This window comes from Mauremys mutica, chromosome 2 (assembly GCF_020497125.1).
Source record: "Mauremys mutica isolate MM-2020 ecotype Southern chromosome 2, ASM2049712v1, whole genome shotgun sequence".
In the NCBI taxonomy this organism is placed as follows: domain Eukaryota; kingdom Metazoa; phylum Chordata; order Testudines; family Geoemydidae; genus Mauremys; species Mauremys mutica.
Genome location: NC_059073.1, coordinates 263,848,710 through 263,866,042, shown reverse-complemented (window position 1 = coordinate 263,866,042; position 17,333 = coordinate 263,848,710). Strand labels below are relative to the sequence as shown.

At 43.2% G+C, this 17,333-nt stretch overlaps 1 protein-coding gene across 7 annotated transcripts in view; it reads left to right on the top strand.

Moving 5' to 3' along the window:
• MPP7 (MAGUK p55 scaffold protein 7) overlaps positions 1-17,333 on the top strand; it is a 311,912-nt gene that overhangs the window by 242,078 nt on the left and 52,501 nt on the right. For all 7 annotated transcript variants that reach the window (XM_045004397.1, XM_045004395.1, XM_045004398.1 and 4 more), the window contains 5 exons: positions 305-386; positions 4,822-4,907; positions 6,718-6,792; positions 7,448-7,644; positions 8,176-8,240. In XM_045004397.1, the coding sequence (XP_044860332.1) occupies positions 305-386; positions 4,822-4,907; positions 6,718-6,792; positions 7,448-7,644; positions 8,176-8,240 (505 nt within the window). The remainder of the gene's footprint in view (positions 1-304; positions 387-4,821; positions 4,908-6,717; positions 6,793-7,447; positions 7,645-8,175; positions 8,241-17,333) is intronic.

The following is a 17,333-nucleotide window of genomic DNA, read 5'->3' as shown; positions in this document are numbered from 1 at the left end:
CCACACCTGTAGAAAATTGATGGGTTACTGCTAGCCTCCTGAAAAGAACTGAACAAGTGACCAATTGTATAGGATAGAACAAGAAACAGATTTCTATCAACCAGATACAAACAACAGAAATGTGTATGTAATATTAATTAATTACTTATATTTCATGTAATAACAGATTTTTATTAACAGGTGCCGTTTCTGTTTGTGGACTACAGTATACATCATTACAGCGTGCAATTTTACATTTTAAATGTTTTCTAGTCCAGTGCATTTAAATCATGCTAAGACTTACCAAAATCTTTTTTTTTTAAAGGGGGCCACTATTAAAAGGGATGAACTTACTGGTGCGATTGTTGTGGCTAGAATAATGCGAGGAGGAGCTGCAGACAGAAGTGGTAAGAGAGGTCTTTTTGGCACTAACCATTCAAATTATTTAACTCAGAAAAGGGCATGTGTGTGAGAGAGTGAGTGAGTGTGTGTGCGTGGAAGAGAGTGAGTGACTAGTGAGATATATCCGTATTGCATACAAAGATAACTGGCAGTTGGGCCATCTAGGGTGGTATTTTGGAGCTGGTGATGGTAGGGAAAAGGAATGGTGAAGGTCAGGGACAGTGTGGGACCCTTACTGAATGAGGGAGGCAACATAGTGACAGATGATGTGGAAAAATATGAAGTACTCGATGCTTTTTTTCCCTCGGTCTTCACAGACAAGGTCAGCTCCCAGACTGCTTCACTGGGCAACACAGTATGGGGAGGAGATGAGCAGCCCTCAGTAGTGAAAGAACAAGCTAAGGTCTATTTAGAAAAGCTGGACATGCACAAGTCCATGGGTCCAGATCTAATGCATCCAAGAGTGCTGAGGGAGTTGGCTGATTTGGTTGCAGAGCCATTGGTCATTATCTCTGAAAATTCATGGTGATCGGGGGAGGTCCCGTATGATTGGAAAAAGGCAAATATAGTGCCCATATTTAAAAAAGGGAAGAAAGAGAACCTGGGGAACTACAGACCGGTCAGCCTCACTTCAGTCCCCGGCAAAATCATGGAGCAGGTTCTCAAGGAATCCATTTTGAAGCACTTGGAGGAGAGGAAGGTGATCAGAAACAGTCAACATGGATTCACCAAGGGCAAGTCATGTCTGAAGTCTTTAAACCATGATTGGAGGACTTTAGTGGCCTGCATTGTGCAGGAGGTCAGACTAGGCTGGGATGATAGATCATAGATCATAGAATATCAGGGTTGGAAGGGACCTCAGGAGGTCATCTAGTCCAATCCCCTGCTCAAAGCAGGACCAACACCAACAGGGGATTGGTCATCTAGTCCAACCCCCTGCTCAAAGCAGGACCAATCCCCAGTTGGTGTTGGTCCTGCTTTGAGCAGGGGATTGGACTAGATGACCTCCTGAAGTCTCTTCCAATCCTAATATTCTATGATTCTGTGATTTCCTGTTGAATGAAATGTGGAAATGATTTAGTGTTTTTGAGTTATTAAATGAAAAAGCACAATAAGTTTTATCAATTATTGTTTATTACTTGACAGATTTGTGCTTAGAAATGCTGATACGTGCAAGGATTGGTTTAGTTCAGATAAGAATTCAAGGATTTGTTAGAATAGATTTTCTTTGTAGATTTCTCATGCTTTCTGTTTCTGGATGGATCATAAATAGCGCAATAGTAGCCGTGCTCTCTGTATTATCTTTATACTGAAAATATGAAGTGAAGTGTGCAGAAATTTAAAAATGGGTCTGTGTTCTTTACAATGGTTGGTTCAATTCTTATTTTCTACAAACCAGTATGCCCATCTCTAGTATAGGCACTAAATGTAGATAGTAATTTTGTCTTAGTTCAGTGGTCCCCAAATTGTGGGGCATGACCCCCCCGCAGGAGCATGGAGGAATGTTTGGAGGGGTGCGCAGTGGGGCCTGGGCTAGCCCCCCTGGGGGCAGGGAGGGAACGCCACACTTCCAGCCTTGCTCCTCCCCCAGCCCAGCTCTGCTTCCAGGCCTGGGCTAGGCCTCCTGTTTCCAGCCCCGCTCCACCCCCAGACCACTCTGCCCCAAACCTGTTGAGCCCCCAGTCCCACTCCATCTCCACTCCACCCCCTGCCCTGTCCCCAGACCAGCTCTGCCTCTAGCCCCAGCTCCTCCCCTATCCACAATTCCGCCCTCAGCTCTGCCTTCAGCCCAAGCTCTGCTGCTCAGGAAGCCTTGGCTGTGCAATAATGGAGGGGGTGCAGACAGATTCTGTTAATAGTTGAGAGGGGTACAACTGGAAAAGTTTGTGCACCACTATTTGGTTATTTAATTAGCTATTCATAATTTTACATATAGACATCCTGTATAAACTAATCCTGACCAAGGAAGATATTTAACATGCAGTAAAATTATATGTAAATTATATATTGTTCACTGCATGTTAAATATTTGAAGGAAATGCAGTAATTTCAGTGCAAATAGAGAAGTATTTTCCAGTGGTGATGAGGCATAGCATGCCTCTTAAAGGTTCAGAAGAATTTAATGGGCATAGAATTGATTTTGAAACCTAATCTAAATGCATTGATATTTGCTATTGTGTGTAGAGTGTCTTGTATTTAATTCTGTAAATGGGAGTTCTCCATTGCACTTGGATAGCATAGAAAACTATTTAACTGCCTCACCTGTAGGTGGCAAATGTCACTGATACCACAAACTCCAACACCTTCAGTTGTTGGATTCACTGCACCTGAAGCAAGGGGAACGTTGTTCGGGCTTGCCAAAGGAAGGCAGCAATGCTTTATGGTGAGGGATGGGGGGAAAAGAAGTCAGAAATTGCAGCAAAATGTGAGTGGTGGTCAGCTTTGCGGTGCTGACTCACCTCTTGGAATGTGAGGGTGGAAAGCTTTAAAGGTGCAAGCCCTGGGCGTTGGAAGCCCTTTCTCTATGCAGCAAGTAAGGCAGCAAGGAGGTGCTGGATAAATGAACGGAACGTCTCATGATTGGTACGGCAGGGAGCCAACCCCCCTTTCTTATAGCTCACCTTAACCCTCCTATGAGGGTGGGGCGGATGGTAAGGTCGAAGCCATGGGTTAGCTGGGGGTCCTGGATGAAAAATGCAGTGGGGGCTGGTGAAAGCCCCGGGTAGTTATTTGAATAAACACGGATTTGCCTGCACTTTACACTTTATCTGCCGGGTATTCCCAGACATCTATATCATAAAATTGTGGCCTGATTAAATCGATATCAGGTGTCTCCTATCCTCCTTTCTGGACAAACCTTTTTTCTCTGCAACACAATTTTTGCTTTCCTTTTACTTGTGTCAGGAAAGTGAATTTTGCCTTTTACTTTCTGTCAGTAGTTGTTTAGTGCAGTGGTTTTCAAACTTATTTTCTGGCAACCCAGTTGAAGATAATTGTTGATGCCCACGAACCAATGGAGCTGGGGAGGAGGGGTTTGGGGTGTGGGAGGAGCTCAGGGCTGGGGCAGAGGGTTGGGATACGGGAGGGGGTCAGGGCTCTGGGCTGGGGGTGCAGGCTCTGGGGTGGGGCCAGGGATGAAGGGTTTGAGGTGCAGGATGGAGCTTCAGGTTTGAGGGGGGGCTCAGAGCTGGGGCAGGGGATTGGGGCACAGGCTTACCTCCGGCGGCTCCGGGTCATCAACGAGGGTGCAGAGGCAGGCTTCTCACAGGTCCTAGGCTCTTGCCCGCAGGCACCCCCCTTCCCCGCTTCCAATCGCCATTTCCTAGCCAATGGGAGTGCGGAGCCAGTGCTCAGGGCAGGGGCAGCACACGGAGCCCCGTGGCTCCCCCACCTAGGAGCCGGACCTGCTGCTGGCTGCTTCCGGGGGCACAGCGCGGTGTTGGAACAGGTAGGGACTAACCTGCCTTAGCTGGACAACACTGCGGATCGTACTTTTGACGGCTCGGTCGGCGGTGCTGACCATAGCCGCCGTGACCCAGTACCTTACATTCCGCAACCCAGTACTGGGTCGCAACCCACAGTTTGAAGACCACTGGTTTAGTGTAATGATTTTTGAAGTATTTAAAAAGTGTTTGGAACTTTTAATAATTCTGCTACAATTGTAACTTAGTAATTCAGAAAAAGTTGCTATATGATCAGTTTTGCAACATGTCATTGACTTGCATTGATGGTGCTCAGCACGTTGCAGAATTGGACCATAAATTAGCACTCACTGTGGGTTAGGGTTGCCAACTTTCTATTGGCACAAAACCAAACACCCTAGCCCCGCCCCTTCCCGAGACCCCGCCCAGTACATTTCCTCCTCCTTTGATGGCTCGCTCTCCCTCACCCTCACTCGCTTTTACTGGGTTGGGGTGTGGGATGGGGTGAGGACTCTAAATGGAGGGGCGGGCTCTGGGGTGGGGCCAGAAACGAGGGGTTCAGGGTGTAGGAGGGGGCTCTGGGCTGTCGGTTCAGGCTGAGAGATTTGGAATGTGGGAGTGGGTTGTGGGTTGAGGCAGGGGGTTAGGCTGTGGGAGGGGTGAGGCTCTGGGCTGGGGGCCACGAATGAGGGGTTTGGGGTGCAGGTGGGGGTTCCAGACTGGGACATGGGCCAAGGGATTCGGAGTGCAGGAGCGGGCTGCGGGTTGAGGCAGGGGTGGGGGTGAAGGCTCTGGGGTGGGGCTGGGGATGAGGGGTTGGGGGGGGGATCAGGGCTGGGGAGTAATGTTCACTATGTATTCATGTTTCTACAGTATCTGGAGGAAAGATGCAGACATCAGTGCCTAGTTTAGAAGGGATAAACATAAAAAAAAAAGTAGAAGGACTTAATGCTGACTGTGCACCTTTTCTATTAAACACAACCATTCGACAACAAAATAAATATTTCTCAATGCATAGGTCTTATTCACATTGGTGATGAACTTAGGGAAGTCAATGGGATTCCTGTAGATGATAAAAAACCTGAAGAAATAATACAAATTTTGGTAAGTAACAAACACATTTTAAAACCTGTTTAGAAAAAAAATTAGAAAAAGTAATTAGTTTTGCCATTTCAGAGGTGCCTATTTTTAAAAAGTATATCAGTGCTGTTTTTGCCCTGTACTATCATTTGCATCCCTGTGTCTCCCTGGGTCTTGATGATGGGTTGTATTTTTTATATTAACATTTCATTTATAAAGGGTGAATAAATGTTACAGATCTAAGTAGTTTGTGTTATAGGTAGTTATGTGCACATCAGTGAGAAGTGATACAGGTGGTTGTTAAACTATGGATATAGAAACATTGATCTGCTGGACTCTAAATTTGTAACAACCGATTAGCTATTTCTTTTTAATATCTATTATTTATATATTAACCTTTTGTAAAGTATTTATAAATGGAACCTTAATATGAAGTGTTACTTGATGAGTATGAATTGTACTAATGTTGTTGTGCTTTCCCAGCTTGTGCTCCTCCAAACTACACCATTGCTAATAGCCATACAAACTTGTAAGTTTGGAAAAATATCACACCATTCATAACTTAATCTATTTTCAGGCATATTCTTTTTGAAAAAATATATTGCTAAGTCTTTCTGTTGTAGAAGTAGTCTTTGCTACGCAAGTACATGTGTGGATGCCCCATTAAATTGACTGGCTTGCTTTAAATGTTTGGCTCAATAGCCAACATGATTAACTTCAAATCTTGACCTTCCCAATGGTATTCTATGCCTGCTCTATGGTTTTGTATTCCCTATCGAAGTGTATTTTCCTGCAAAATTAATATTTGTAAAAAAGCAATCTCCAGAAACGCAATAGCAAAGGTGTGAGCAGTTCCCCCATTTACCTTACTGAAGTACAATATAAACATCAGAAGCTAGTTAGAGCCATTTTCAATGGTTAACTGTATTACTGTTTCCAGTCCCGATGCTGGTGAAATAAGGACTTGGCTGCTGTTTTGTCAAACAGTAAACTTTTGGATTGCAGGCTTGCAGGCAGAAGTATGTCTCACTTAGTAGTGAACAGACCTGTTTCCATTTTGCTTGAATCGTTGGCTGTCTGTTGCATTGTGCTAGTTTTTATGGAATAGTCTGCATGCAGCAATAGCAGAGTCTACAACTAATTAGCACTTCCTTCAATAGCAAAATGTCAGGCAGGCAGTGGGACTATACTGTGGTTTATAAGTAAAATTCAGCCAGACACACACTTTAAATAGAGCATAGGGAGAGAGGAGTGGATGAGGTGGTTGATAATGGTTAACTTGTTTGAAGACTTACTTTTTTTTTTTCCTCTCTTTAGAACACAGTCTGTTCAAAAATGTTTTCCTTGTTCTGGTCTTAACTTGCCAAAAGAATAAAGTCCAAGAAAAACAGTTTTATGCTACAGTTGTGGCACAACCCTGTTTGAATGTTTGTCATTTTTTGAATGGTATAATGTTAGTTGGAGTATTCCAAACTTTGCCAGGAGACTTGGGGCTGTACCTGATGTACATAAAACTGAAAAATTGCCTTTTCCCTCATCTTTAATATGGAACAGCAGCCTCTGAAACTGCAGGTCCCAGCTTCTCAACTTGCATCTTTACTGTGAGCAGTGGTACACAGATCAAAATGAAGCATTGCAAACAAGAACCTGTGATCTTCACAGTTCACAGCTCCATATTGTGGCATTATAGAACTCCATGGGTCATATATGGGCTGCATTTTGACTATCTCTGCATTAATTTGGTGTCCCTCTTGTTTGCGTTTAGACTCACTGTATTGTTTAAAATTTTGAGAAAGTAATTCTCAATTTGTTTTCTGTTCAAAATATTAATCAGGCTCAGTCTCAAGGAGCAATTACGTTTAAAATTATACCTAGTATCAAAGAGGAAACACCCACAATAGAAGGCAAGGTAAGCCCTAATTAAGAATGTTTCATATGACTGTTGCAGTGACTCTTACACTCCATATAAACATTTTATCAGGACGTGGCGTAGGAAGACAAACACAGGGCTGGATTTAAGCAGCAGGATGAAACTTTACTAAGTCATCAATGGGGAGGGATGCTATACAGCCACCCCCTCACATACCAGGCATTTAAATGGATCCCAGTGCAGGGTTAGAGGACTCTCACCATATAACCAATGACTTTGGGTAGACTTGACTAGGCCCACCTCTAGAACTCAGCTCACTTCTGAATCCTCTCTACCTCCACGCATGTGAGTGGGGGAAGAGAAAGTTACCAAGGGAGTACCTCAGTCCCTGAAAATTGTGCATCTCCACTTCTCCTTACAGTCATGAAGTCCACCAATGAAATCCCAGGTCTCATTTTCCTCTGGGAGCAGGCCGTTTTACTCTTTATGTTCACTGGACACTGGCTTCAAGTTACACAGACTAAAACATTCCTACTGTAGACTTCCACATAAACATTTTACAGCAATAAATTTTTATAACATTGCATAATTTAGTTTAGAGTTCTTTGCAGTAAATGCAAATAAAAAATGGGATAAACCTATGGTTTGTATTTAAGGGTATTGTTAATCTTAAATAAAACGCTCTTCCTTCCAGATGTTTATGAAAGCCCTATTTGACTATGATCCTACTGAGGATAAAGCAATTCCTTGTAAAGAAGCTGGGCTTTCTTTCAGAAAAGGAGATATCCTTCAGATCATGAGCCAAGATGATGCAACCTGGTGGCAGGCTAGACATGAAGGTGATTCCAATCCCAGAGCAGGCTTGATCCCTTCAAAACATTTCCAGGAGAGGTGAGCTACTGTGGTACATAGTTTCATTTTTCTTCATATACGAATACATTTCTTTGCAAAGTCTTTAGATCAGCATGGTTGTCATACAAGTGCTTGTGGATTACAAGGTTATGATCAACTTTGAAACCTTGCATTGTGGTAAAATAACTGAACTTTTGGAATCTCCTTGTCCAAATAGTTTGGATTTCCTTCCTTGTCTGGCTGGAATGAATAATGACTGATAGGATAGTGCTGATCCAGTTTGGAAGAAAAGCCATATGGAAAATAGCACTTCAATATCTGTAGCTACATTGATGTACTATTCAGGAAAAAGAGCTACAGCAGCTTTTGGAGAGCTTACAAAATTTAAGACACTGGGATTTAATAGCACTTGAATAGATTGTATTGTTTTGGGTTAATTTTAAAAAAATCTTTCAGGATATTTTACAATAGTTTCATGATGCTGAGTGTTTATTAATCCCAAACTCGCACTGAAAACTGAGGAGTTTGTGTCTTTTTCTCTCTCTCCCTTTACCCCCTCCAATATCATAGGAGATTTGCATTGAAAAGACCAGAAGTACATATGCAGCAACTGAAAATTTCCAACAGAAAATCATGTAAGTCTGTTAATCTGGAATAGAAATCATGCTCTTTGATCTCTAACCTTAGAACAACATTTGTTTCAGCCCAGTCAAGAGGATGTACTACTCCAGGGTACAATAGCTCCTGAATCACATTATCTCAAAAAGAAAAGCATATATATATATAATATGAAAACTGTAATTATTATGATTTGTTCCTACAGTTCAAACTACAATTGCTCTCAACTTGCTGACTTATTAAAATATTCAAGGCCCAACCCTTAGACTTAGAATATGTAATGCCTTTAAAAGTCAATGGGTGTTTTGCCTGTTGAAGCCCAAAAAAGATTTGTATTTTCATACATGTAAATATCCCCATTCTTTAGCACTTCATCATCACCATGGTGGAATTAATATCAAGTGAGATAAAAGGCCAGATACCCTTATGTCTGTAAATATTGCTCTCCCTCCTCCCCCGCCCACAAATGGCACATATGTATCTTTTAAAAATAAAATTCTTTACAGGCTTCAGTATAAGCCAGTGGTTCCCAAACTGTGGGTCATGACACCAAATGGAATCGCGTCATCAGTAGATGGGATCGCAGCGATCCCTAATGTGCGGAGGACGCCATTTTGCTCTGCACAGCATAACCTTGCATGTGAGGTCACAATGCCTGGAGGACGTCATTTTGCTCTTCCAGATGGCATCCTCCATGCTGTCTGGGGTCCCAACAGGAAAGACTTCATTAAAATGGGGTCATGCTGGGAAGGAGTTTGGGAATCCTTAGTTTTAAGCATTTCTTACCTTCTGTTTAAAAAAACCAAACATTTTAATGGTCTTGATTTTTAAATACAGTAGTTATACAATGTGAAGAAAAATAATCTCCAAGTAAATCTATACATAGAAATAAATATATTCTCTCCACTGGAATTTACATAAACATCTGTTTTAAGTATTCTTCTATTTTTCACTTGACCTGTTTATTTCTTTCAGTTGTACAGGCTCATAACAAAGTGAGCACACTATGAGAGATAATCAAGCTACAAAAGACTCTAAAACTTAAATACAAAGATTTTTTTTATGAGTTTAACTAGAAATATTCAGACTCCAATGCCCAGTGGGTATACTGTTAAAACTACAACAAAATCAAAGAAGTTGGGGGATATAACAGCAGACAATGGATTATATCATATATGGTGTCACATTAAGAAAACAAAGTTAAATACATCTAAATGTTGAATTTGTTCAGTGTTGAGGTTAGAATTTTCTTTAACTCACCCCCTGGCTTTTAGGTTAGATACTTCCTGTTATTTAAATAGCTTTCGTGTTTTAGTAACCCTTGTTAGTTATAAAATGATATTGACTAAAAATACCCCAATAACATGCTGTGAAGCCCAAAGGCGTAAATTATAGTTGTAAATTGAAATAATTCTGAGTCCAATCTTTGTAGTATTTTTAGTATGCTGCCACAGAATAACCCGTTCTGTGGGGAACACCCCCAGCTGGCAACTGATCTGCTGCTTTTCTAGGTTCTCGTTAAAGTTGCTCTGCCCCAGTGTTGCTAACTTTTTAGCTCTCAGTTTGTAGCTGTTAGTCTCCCCAGTTGTTCACAACCTTGTGGCTGAATAGGAGGCTCCTTAAACAAGTGGATCTTGATTATGGTGGCAATAGTGCTTTCCAATAGGTGCATTGAACACTATAATGAATGTGGGTCTAGTGTGGTTCTCTCTGTGACAGTCTCCTGCCAGGAAGCTTTCATGAGAGAGAGGGTAGACATGAAAAGATGCAGATCCCCTTACCATGTAGGCAGACCATGCTGAATGGGAAATGCCAAGGCTATGACTTAGAGAAGGCTGCAGTCTGGTGATCGTTGCTCATTCTTGTCTTGATCCCACCTTGCCCTCTTTAGCTCTGCATTTGCAGAGCCCAAATGATGTTAGCACCCACACACACACAATTCTTTGCTCATATCTCCTTGAAGCTACAGCATCTCAGGGACAATCAGTAAGCCTTAATTCCCTTCTTAAAGGTCTCTTTTGGGCAAAGTAGGCTGCAGCTGCCATCCCCTTGGATGCTGCAATGAGTCCTTGGTCGGTAGTGATGCCTTCATAAGAGGGTAGGCTGTTGGGATGTCACGTACATTTGTTCTTCAGTTCCTCTCTTCCTCACATCAAGTGCTCCAGGGGCAGTCTATCACTAGCTGCCACCTCCAGCATTCTCAAGACTTACATGGGAGAGTGAGTGCTTTTCTGACATGAAAGCCATCCTCTTCCACAAGAGCAAGCATGAGTTTTTGCCATGGAAAGGGCTTCATATCCTTCATAGAAGAGGTTACTAAAGTCCCGGATTTGCCTAAGGAGAATGCTCAGGACCAGAATGCCGCTCAGCTCAAGTTTTAGGAAGAACTTTCTATCTGCTTCCCCTTCCATGAGGACATTCGGGGGTCTTAGTAAGAAATTCAGTGCCCCATCTGTTCTTTCCAAGATTATGCACTGTTTTATCATCTTTTCAAGTACAGCCATGAGACTGAGACATGTGACTCTCTCCTACACATAAGCACAGGAGTCACCTTGTCATTCTCGAAGTAGGAGAGAAATTAAGCAGTGCAGATTTGAATGGATAATATGGCGGCAGTGTCAGACATCAGTAAGACAGGTGACACTTGGAGCAGGAGATGGGCTCAGGAAGTTGCAGTCCTGATGAAATTGGCAACACACAATTTGACATCCCTTGTCACTACCCATGTGGCCATGTCACTCTGTCTCCAGGCAGACTAGCAAACATGAAGGTTCTGTTTGCAGGGGAATGGGAGTTGCACCAGTAAGTGTGCTTGAAAGCCAGTAAATACTGGTGGACACCAACATCAGATCTGTTCACAGCAACCAAGAATATCACAAGTCCCAGGTTTTGCATCTGTTACTAAAGGAGGGTGCCATTTTGTTTTTGCCATAGGTTAGGAGTGGGGGCAGAAGCTTCTAATATGTCATCCCCCTTTTGTTCTGATTCCTTGGGTTCTGAGGCAACTCAGATCAGATGGGGCAGCTTTGATTGTGCCAAGTTGACTCTGCTGTTCGTGATAATTAAAATTACTAATTGGACCAGTCTGAGAAATGCCTTCCCCTTGATCTGATCCTCAGCCTTCTGGCTCAGTTCTAGTGTCTCACATATTCTCCAGGGACTCCTCACCCTAAATAGAAAAACACTCCATTTATTAAAGGATTGGTTTTTGAAGAGAGATTCCTAATTCACCAGGAACTCTCAGACCGATAGGGTAATGTCCACAAACCTAACATCAAATACAGCTTAGACAAACAGAACCTAACCCGACACTTGGGGAAAGTTCCATTTCTGGTTCAGGAGTAAAAGATGGCAGGTAGATGTTTGCCCTCTTCTTCTAGTATAGGAATTTTCCCAGGAAGACTTTGAGTAAGGCACAGCCTATGAAACCCTGAGGAGTCAGATATCTGCTTTAGGGATGCCAGCAGCGGTCCCATTGAAAGGTTTTCTCAATGTGGTTAATCGATTCATGAGGTCAGCCAGAAATATTTCAGGTAGACTGCAGAAAGTGGTCCCAGTCTGAAGGCTCGTTTGTTTTTGCAGAACTTTCTTCCTCATCCCCTTCAAGTCTATAGTTCGTTTCTCTTTTCTGGTTGTTGATTAAGGAGGCCTTACTGGTGACCATCATGAAGGTGGGAAGAGTTTAGATCATGAGAGTGGGAAGAGTTTAGAAGCACTGTTCCTGATTCTTCATAATGATTCTTCGAGTGCTTGTCCCTAAATGTATTCCACTGTAGGTGCGTATGCGCTCCATGTGCCCAGAGCCAGAGAATTTTGAAAACGATGTCCACTGGTCCACACATGCGCCCTTGTTCACCTCGTGCCTCTGATAAGGACATAAAGAACAGGGAGGACTGACCCCTCTCCAGTTCCTTCTCACTGCTGCATGGTCCAGATTGGAACCTCCAGGGTCCCAAGCTTTGTTACTTTATCTGTGAGCATATATATCTGTAAATAGTTTTCCAAGTTTTTAGAAAGGTTTATCTGATAGTTTAAAGGTTTAAAGGTTTATCTGATAGTTTTAGTGTTTTATAGTTAGACTCCCTGACCTGGAGAGTGCCTCCCACCCTGTACTCTGTTTTGGGTACTGGGCTGTGTCCAGAACTCTGGGCTTCAAAATTTGTGCTTTCCTGCCCATGGTCCTTCTCGAGCAGCGACAACCACCAATGCTGCTTTTACTGTCTTGGGGAAGCCTACATTGCAGCAAGGTGCAATATCTGCCATTTGTTCCCCCGTCATACTCAGGAAGGGCAAGAAGTTTGCCTTAGGAAGCACCTAATGGACAATGCCATAAAGTTGCAATGATTTCCAGTCCAGGGAATTAGCCCCCCTCCTCTCCCTTATATTGGCCTTACTCAGCAAGGAGTGTATCTCCTGCTGTGAGATATGACTTAGGAGTGAGGGAGTCTACCCCCAACAGATAGCTCATGGGATCTTGACAGGAGAGCAGGAAGTGTTCTCATAAATATGAAACTAAATCCACTTCACAGAAATTGGACTCAGCCCTGCCTAAAATGAGCAAGTCTTTAAGCTCAGCCCAAGACTAAGTCTCAGGGGCATGACAAGAAAACCCATAAGTCTAGGGCTCTGTCAGCACCAATTCAGGAGCAGTGGTGACTTTGGTACCTCTGAAGCACAAACCCCAGAATTTGTCAGTACTGACAAAAAGCAATCGTCGAGAGCCTTGGCTACCCAAGGTACCAACTTTGTTTTCCAGAGATGTGATACAGACTGTGCCTACTGCAGTTCCATCGGTTTGGCAGACAGGATCCCTCATATTCCATTAAGTGCCAAGACCAAGCTCCTTCTGAGGGCATCTTCACTCTCCCAGAACAGTTGTTTCCTGCTCTGTTGGGTCCCTCCCTTTCAAGAAAGGTCCTGACTCCACCCCGAGAGCTGACTTTTGGGAGGAGTCCATCTCCCTTTCCATCTTCAGTTTATGACTTCCCTCCAGTAACACCGTCATTGGAGACGGAATCAGCTTTCTCTTCTTTGGGAGAATGAATCTTTATTTCCTTCTTCAAGACATGCCCTCCCAGACTGGAGGCCTGGACCAACCTCTGCTTCATCACCTGCCTTGGAGCCTTTGACACCCCACGCGATGGAGACCTCTGCAACCCCTATTCAGTCTGTCCTCTTGGCCATACTGGGGCTGTAGGACTCAAAGAGTCAGTCCAGACTGCTAAGGAGTTGTCCCATCCCTCCCTTCTGAGAGGGCAACCTGAGCTGATCCAATTGAGGAGGAGGAGTACCCACCAAATCTGATGGTTCCGCTGGAACCATTGTAGTTGCCATGATTATCTCTGGATTCCTTTTGAAAAAGTTCAGAATCTTCAATATAAGCTCCTGGACATCCTCCAGTCCCCTTGTTTCAGCTGAATAGCGCTCCCTGTTAATGAATCCATCCTGGAACCAGTTAATGCCATTTGGCATGTCCCAGCTTCCCATACCCTTGCTCCTAAGAGGGCAGAGAAACTTTACTATGTCCCAAACTAGCGGGACAGAATTTCTGTTCACTCATCCTGTCCCTAACTTTTTCGTGGTCCAGGCTGCTACAGATATATGCAGCAGCACCCTCGAACTATCCTGACTGATAAGGAGGGCAAGCGTCTCAACTTATTGAGAAGGAAGGTCTTCTCTTCCTGTAGCCTTCAGTTCAGGATAGCCAATTACCATCCACTAATGGCTAAGTATGATTTCCTGAGCTATTCAAAATGTGCAGACTTTGCTGACAAGCTTTTGCAGTAGGGCAGAGCTTGTTTCCAGGCTCTCATAGAAGAAGATAAGATTGTTGCCAGGACCACTCTTTGATGAATGATAGATGCACTAAAATGACTTCAAGAGTGATAGTTACTTCCACTGTAATGTGCAGGATCCTCCATCTGCCCTGGGCAGGAGGCCAGGGTGCCCGAGAGCAGCCCTCCAGCTCATGTCCCTGCCCCTCAGCACGCCGCACAGGGTAGGCAGAGGGGCCAGGTCTCCCCACAGTGGCCTGAGGTCCCTGGGTAGCTCTTACCATGGCCTGGCTCTGGCTTCTGGCCTGGCCACAGGGTGGGGCCTCTGGGGGAGACTTTCAAAGGCCCCAAGTTAGAGGATAAGGTCTCTCATTTTTGTCATAGTGAAATTGGTATGCACGTCTATTTAGGAAGCATACATTGCAAAAGGGCATCTCTCTTGGTGTAAATGCCCAATCCCTTTGGGGAATGCTCTTATTGTAGACTGAAAAAGAAACTGCCTCAGTGGGAAAGATCTGCAACAGTGACCTGATAGCTGGTCTACAAGGAGCCTTGTCATTATAGAATTAATATCAATGTATCAGTGGACACAGTTTTTCACTATAGTTTGAGATGGTGTCCCCCAGATCCTCTTTTCAGTAACCACAGCTAGGTCTCTTATGACGCATTGGAAAGTATATCCTAGTTCCAGTTATTGTTGAGGGGGGAGAAAGAGGGCATTTCTTGCAAGTCACAGCATTTGGGGATCATATGTAAATTCACTTTCTGTGACTGGAGACCACCATTCTGAAAGCCCCAATTAGGACACACATCTCTCACTGTATTGTGCAGGTCTTTTGTTTTGTTAGTGTTTGAAACTATAGAGGCTTCACGTGAGAGCATGTTGGGCTTCATTAAGCACAAATTGCCTATCAACATATTTCTAGGTGCTGGAGCTACCTAAAGCATAGCCTAAAGAAGCAGTGTCTTAGTCCCAGACTGAGGTCTCCTTCACAGAAATATTTTACAAGGAGAGATCAAAATCCTTAAGTGGCTTCCTCAGAGTGTATGCTGGAAGTGTATGTAGGACAATAGTATTTACTTGTATTGCATCCATAATATCAATTATATGGCAAAGCTCTTTAAATACATTAACAGTGTTATGCATTTAATAATATGGATTCATAATACAAGCATACTTAAGATGTTCTGTGTACAGCTAATCACATTTTTAGTATTTCAACTCTAGGCTTAATGTCTGTCAATCAGGGATTGTTTAATGATAAGTAAATGTATATTCTAGTGATGCAAAGGAATAGAGTAAATGACTTTTGGAAAGTTCCTGTTAGCCCATATGGTTTTGATTCTCCATATTTACCCCATAATAAAGCATGTTGTGAGTGTATATTCACTCTGTGACACACATGTATGTCATGAGCCTAAATGAGTTGGCTTATTCAGTAAAACTGGGTTTTTTGTTCTGTTGCAGAAATGTATAAACATCTATGTTCTACAAAAATCATTCTGCTTTCAGAAACTTTACTATAAAAATTTCAATTTGTATTTATAGGTAAATTTGTTTTTTCCCCCCAAAATAACAGCCTCGGTATAAATTATCAAAAGAATGTGTTTATAATGGCAATGATAATGGAATTTAGGAATAGTGCAGCAAATAGGTAGCAGTTTAATATATGCACTGCTAGACACAGTCAACTACTTGTTATGTAAATGTCTACATTGCCTGGAAATAAGTAAAAGTAAATCCCCTAGCATTGTAGGAGGGAAAAAAATCCCTTCCACGCACCTCCTTCTCTTCTTCCTCGAAGAAAATCATTCTCACATGACATTGGTGGAGGTGAAAATATCTCACACATGGCTTTGGAGGAGTTTGCAAAACCACATGCTAATTACAGTGGATTATGTTTATTAGCAACCCCTTGGTTGCCAGCAAAAAGTTGCTAATAAGCAGAAGATACCGTTCCACCAGGGAAGGAAGTGCTGGCTGTTCCCTCCCTGGCTACAGACCTGCAAACCTGCCTGCGGGCAGGGCAGCAGTGGGAAGGAGGGAGCCAGTGGGCTGCACCATACCTCTCCCTGCGCTCTCTGGGGGTTGGGGCACAGCACATCCCAATGCTTCCTTCTGTGAGTGCAGCCCCCTGCAGGGCACAACCATGAGAGTTCAGGGAGAGGTACTGTGCAGCTCTGGCAACTAGACTGCAAACCCCCTCCCTGCTATTGCTTTCCCACAGCCTCCCTTCCTAGTCTGCAGCTTCTTAACTCCTGTGTGGTCCCTGTACACAGGCAGGGTTGTGGGGTTCCAGACACAAAATGAAGCACTGGTACAGGCTGAGCAATGGCCACAGGCAGGTTTGTGGGGCTGCAGCTGGGGAAGGCCTGTTCCTACACTTCCTTTGTGGGGCTGCAACTGGGGAAGGCCTGTTTCTACACTTCCTTCCATGGCTGCTGCCTTGCACACCTGTCTGCAGCGAGGGTCTTTCTTCCAAAAAATGTTGTTAATAAGTGGTATGTCATTGCAAATATTCTTGTCTCATTAACATTAAAGTCAATGGGATGGGATTAGTTCCTGGCAAATGTTGCTATTAACTGTAAATTTGTTAATATCTGGGTTGCTGTTAAACGGTGTCTAATGTACTTTGGAAACTGGGAGAAAATCATAGAGTCCCCTTGGAAAATGGGAGGGTAGGTAGTGATGGAGTGACTGTATATAAGTAATGTGATGGAAGAATTGGCAACACAAATGGAAGAAGCATTGAATGAAGATAAGGATAGTGAGTTGAAGAATGGGAAGAAGAGAGAGAAATTAGGGATGGGGAAGCACGGAGGAAAAGTAGGAAAGTGACTTTGAGATGGAACCTGGCGAGAGGGGTGAAAGCTAGAACGCAGGAGGATGGGAGAAACAGAAACAGCTTATGGCCAAAGGAAGAGAACACAGTAAATGGGTTGGAAGATAGAAAACAGAGCAGGGGCAGTAGTACCTGTACCATTGTTAAGGTGTGTTACAGAGTTCAGTATTTGCAGGATTTTTAGCCTTTATTTTGTAAAAATTTCATTGAAATGGCAAAATACAAAACATAGACTATAAACTTTGAGCACTATTTGGATTTTTCAAAATGGTTTGATGAAATGCAGTTTTTACTCAAAACCTAAACAGTGTCCTCTGCAGTGTTAAAGCAGAATAAGTTCCTAAATGTATGGAATGTGTGACAGTCCACTGTGCTGATTTGTTGATGTAATTGGTGTGAAAGCTCACGGAGGTCCCTCTTTAAGGTTTTATGTTAGAGTGCAAATTTGATGAAATTGAGGTACTGTGTTGTTTCTGGATATCTGTTGGCAATA